This window comes from Montipora capricornis, chromosome 6 (genome assembly GCF_036669925.1).
Source record: "Montipora capricornis isolate CH-2021 chromosome 6, ASM3666992v2, whole genome shotgun sequence".
Classification (NCBI taxonomy): domain Eukaryota; kingdom Metazoa; phylum Cnidaria; class Anthozoa; order Scleractinia; family Acroporidae; genus Montipora; species Montipora capricornis.
In genome coordinates this window covers 10,264,789-10,269,788 of record NC_090888.1, presented here as the reverse complement: position 1 = coordinate 10,269,788, position 5,000 = coordinate 10,264,789, and the positions used below count along the sequence as shown (strand labels likewise).

At 40.1% G+C, this 5,000-nt stretch overlaps 1 protein-coding gene across 2 annotated transcripts in view; it reads right to left on the bottom strand.

Moving 5' to 3' along the window:
• Positions 1 to 5,000, bottom strand: part of LOC138051499 (2-phosphoxylose phosphatase 1-like) — a 14,874-nt gene that overhangs the window by 1,851 nt on the left and 8,023 nt on the right. For both annotated transcript variants that reach the window (XM_068897715.1, XM_068897716.1), the window contains exons 3-5: positions 2,647 to 2,854; positions 320 to 999; positions 1 to 262 (exon numbers count right to left, since the gene is read on the bottom strand). The exon at positions 1 to 262 is cut by the window's left edge and continues 1,851 nt beyond it. In XM_068897715.1, the coding sequence (XP_068753816.1) occupies positions 447 to 999; positions 2,647 to 2,854 (761 nt within the window). In that variant the 3' untranslated portion in view covers positions 1 to 262; positions 320 to 446. The remainder of the gene's footprint in view (positions 263 to 319; positions 1,000 to 2,646; positions 2,855 to 5,000) is intronic.

The window sequence follows — 5,000 nt, the reverse complement described above, 5'->3', positions numbered from 1 at the left end:
TGAAATTACACAGTGCAAGTTAAGTTTTAAGAAACCTGGCCTGCTTTATGGTGTTAGTTGATTTCCTCCATCACAGACATTCTTTTGGCTTGTCTCTGACACAACATTGAGAGCAAGGCTCCTGTGTTGGGTATTTGTCACTTCTAGACGTGAAAAGAGATCTATCGCAGTTACTCCCAGTCTTTTCCTAGGCTTTTGATCCTGCTATTATAAATAACCTATATTATAATTTGAACCATAAAGTGGAGGGATATCTCCTGCACTCTTTTTCCATGTGATTTTGACTTTTTTTTTTCACTATTTATAGGAATTACAACACAAATAATAAAGATTCCTTTACATGGCTAAAATTTAAAATGAGCAAAGGCTTTCAAGTTTGTCACATGAAAATTTTTTTGTAATGACTGGCAAACCATTAGGAACACTGCATGCACTTGATCTTGGTTTCACATAGAACAAAGTGATCTGTATGTCTCGTCCATTCCTTTAATACCTTTACCAGAAGAAAGCCATGAAATCAGTTCTGTAACAGGACAAAGTTCTCCCTTAAATAAAGCATCCCCACAAAATTTCATCTTGCTAGTTACAACTTTTCCATTGACCAAAACTCGAAAATAGTATGGATCAAGAGAAGTAGCTTCTAAGCCTTTCGCTCTGTAATCTCTCCACAGTTCAAACACCACTCGTGTAGCATAAGGGGTCCATCTTTTGCGATCATGAACGCCAAGATTGAGCATCAGCGGCACAACTGTACTATCGTGACCACTATAGAGAACAAACTTGAGCATGGATTTTTGACGTGCCTTGTCGGTCATCCTCTTTGCCATTTGTATCAACATGGGATGAGTGGCCAGGTCAGCTATCCCAGTATAATTCGCTGACATTGCCCAGCTTGCAAAGTCTATACCTTCGGCTGCCATTTCTTGGGAGACACAGCCACCTCGGCCACATGGGAGAGGATGTTTGTGGCAGTACCGCGTTAAAATGGCATCAGTCAAGCTGGAGGAACAAAGATGTTGTTTGAACAAGTTGAGCAGGTGTTCTGTGGGGGCGTGTGCTTCATATGATTGTGCCTCAAATCTACGAGGCAGTCTTCCTTCAGGAACATATTTGGAACACAACTACTGTAGTCTTGTAATCTTTTCCTAGTACTTTGCCCTTTTCAATGTTTAAAGGAAACCCCTTCAGTTTAACAACATATAGGTCCACTCAAAAACTATGTCCCCTTAAACCCTTCCTCGTGTGAGAGTGAGATTTTACTCTGGCTAACGCCAGATGATTTTATTTGCCCACTGGGTGCGCTTAATGTGTGAATGGGTTAACATCTAAGGTTCACTCACCCCTTTAACATATGTTCCTTCCAAGAGAAGGATAAAAAGCACAGGACGTATTATGTAGTGTGCTTTAAGTTTGCCACCAACATTTCCTATCTTGCATCTTTCTTGAAGGTCATTGGTGAAGCCAAGTTTTGCGTAGGATCCGTACACTTTTCAATCAATAATTAATTTTTATCATTATTGAATGAGTGATTTTATAATTCCACTAAGGACAAAATACAGAAAGCTAAAAACTAGTAAATCATTCCCCCCACAACCTCCTTAAAGAAATACAAATGTCGCAAAGGAACCTACGCCCACTGGTGAAATAAAGACCTGCAAATTAGAGGTAAAGTGTGTTTACAAGCAGACTGGAAAAAAAACTAATGCCAAGGTTGGCATTAGTTACGGCAGGTACAAAACATAGGTCATTGTTTTCCCAATACAGAAAGTATCCTAAACATTCATAAAAGGTAACCTTAGGCCTAAAAACTTTTTGTGAGGCCTAACGTTAGCTTATATGAATGTTTAGTATTCTTTCTGTATTGGTAAAACAATGACCTGTGTTTTGTACCTGCCACATTAGTTATGGTTTGGGTTGTTTCCACAGTCTTCATTTCACATAAGACTGGTAGAAATGCTTATTAATCACTGTCGCAGTTTGAAAACTGAACTTACAGTGACTGGTGAGGAAAACTACTAGCTAAGCCTTATAATTTCCATGGAACAAAATCTGATAATCATTTGGTTCAGGGAAGGGGCAGCTGTATGCTAGTCAGCCCAGATCTAGGAGCCGTGTTCTACACTTTGCCTATTAGTAAGTCCATTCAGAGGCACAATGCCCTTCATTTGTCTAAGTAACTTTGAGCACGCTTCATCTCTGCAGATAGAGTACCCATGAAGGCATTTTTACATAAGACTGGTAGAAATGCTTATTAATCACTCTCGCAGTTTGAAAACTGAACTTACAGTGACTGGTGAGGAAAACTACTAGCTAGACCTTATGATTTCCTTGGAACAAAATCTGATAATCATTTGGTTCAGGGAAGGGGCAGCTGTATGCTAGTCAGCCCAGATCTAGGAGCCGTGTTCTACACTTTGGCTATTAGTAAGTCCATTCAGAAGCACAATGCCCTCCATTTGTCTAAGTAACTTTGAGCACTCCTCATCTCTGCAGATAGAGTACCTATGAAGGCATCCTGATAGCTATAGTGTCCTTTCCTCTGAAATGACTAAATAACATTCCCTAGATACGCAGACAAGGCAGAAAGAATTACACTGACTTATGCGCACATTATTTGTATGAAAAATAGAATTTTGATTGACTTACAACACTACAGTTGGCAGTGCTGAGCGAGATGTGCTCAGTATCTGAGCATACTTCTGCATAAATGGCTCCATCTCTGCAGCCTGGGCAACATACTCTCTTCTCTGTTTATATTCAGCCCAGTGCTTCATCAGTTTGGGACAACTGTAGGGAATGCCATTGTCATCCTCTCGGAGCCAAGTATCAGCGGTGACATTAATAGTCATTCCTTCTGAGGGACGGTAACAAAAAGGTGAAGATTCATTTTTGGTACTTGACATAAAGTGGAATAATTTATTAAAATGAAGTAAGAGTAGAGCGGTTTTCAATTGAGTGTCGAACGTAATTAGAGAAGTACTTTGGTTTTGCATTACTTCACTCAGTGACTGGTTCAAAGTTCCCTGATTAGACCTAAAGGGACACTTCGTGTTGGAAGTCAAAATTGGGCGCGCTTCGAATTAGGGTCAAACCTGGACATAAGTGGAGTTTTCACGCCACTTTTTCAACCAATCAGAAGTGAAACCAAAACCAATCGTGGCTCGCGTGTGCTTTTTGATTCGCCAAAATAATTACTTTTAATAACAAGTTGATCCCTGGGAGTGAGGCTTAACAGCTTTTACTTTGTTTAATGCCAGACAATTTTACTCATCAACTGGGATGTCCCTAGGGTGTTTGAGATGTCAATGGGTTAAGCAGTCAAAAATGTCCCCTCCATTAACCCACGACCCCTGGAAGTGAAACTTAACGGATTTTACACTGTCTAAAGCAAGACAATTTTACTTGTCAACTGAGGGCATCCTAGAGCATTTGACGTGTCAATGGGTTAAGCACACAATGTTTTTGAGCCATGCAGAGAAACCAGAATTTACTCTGTTTTCCCCTTTGACTTGCCTTCACACAGTCACTTTTGTATTGCTTCGGCCCATGTAAAAAATGCAAAATGTAAAAATGTAAATGCTTTGTTTATAATGGAAGTGCACTTAGCTATCAAGCTAGTTTACAGGCACCCCACTTTTACCCACTTTTAACGATGTGAAAGAAACAATTCAAAGTTAACAGAAACATTATTAAGAACCCCAACTGGCAGGAGGCAACCAGTTGGCTATTTACAAAGCGTGGCAAAGTTGAATGCGGGACAACCAGAAACAAATCCTAACCAGAGGTTAGAACGGGATTTAAACCCAGACCAGCCGCATGCAAACCCAACGCCTTAACACTGGACCACACTGCCTCCACACGTATCAGGAAATTTTTGTATCAGCAATTTTTTTTTTCGCATTCAAAAATTTCCGCGACCACACATACATTATTCCAATCAGGGAGCAGGGCTGGCACAGTGGTGAGAGCACACACAAAATCAGTGCAAAGGAATATCTCGGTCACCTATTTTGCTACCCCAACAATCAAGCCCGAAAACAGTTACTGTTCACACTAGATAAGCGTGGTTTCTACTCAAAACATTGGGAAGGACCGACTATTTACAGATGCCATGAACCGGTGATATTGAGTGATTCCCGTCCCGATGGATCTGGAAAGATTCGATGGGCTAAAACAATGAATGAATCAATGGCCGTTTTTAATACCAGACAAACTATGCGTCTCTCATTTTATCTGTCTAGTGTAAAAACAGGACGAACTATATGAGACGCATAATTTGTCTTAATGAACTTGGGCAAACATTTTTTCTGCATCTGCTAAATTCGTCTAGTATAAAGACGGGCACTAGACGCATAATGCTCCTGGACGCACTTTCCAGTTTAGTGTGTCTTCAAAGACGCACTAAAATAGATTCTTCGTCCAGACGCATAATGCGTGCTTGCCCAAGTTCGTCCCAGACGAATTATGCGTCTCTAGTATAAAACCGGTCAATGCGTGGGTTGAGTTTGTTGGTTCTCTGCTCTGCCTCGTTAAACAAAGTCATTATTATGAATCGTTTTTTAATGGTTTTCACTGCCCATAAGCATCCAGATACATTCTAGTGCCCAGTGCTTAAATTGACAAAGATTTTGCTTGTTGAGCATGTGCATATTTGAATGTTGCACATGAGTCTTTCAAAAATCCAACATTGATACGCAATGTTGATTTATCTCACCTGGAAAAGACTGTTAGTGTTACATCAGCATATTCGAAAATTTCCATATAATGGTTACCAAATTGACTGGATATGTGTGGACACAAGCTGTATTCGGAAAAAAAAATTGCAGGTACAAAAATTTCCGGATACATGTGGACAGGACCTTTGTATTGCTTCCCTATTAGCTCTTATTAGTTTCAACATCTGTGATAGACTACTGTCCTGGCATGCGATATGTTCAGTTCCAGCACAGGAAAATTTTCCCAAAATACATTACTGTTTTTTTGAATGGGAATTCTGCAAA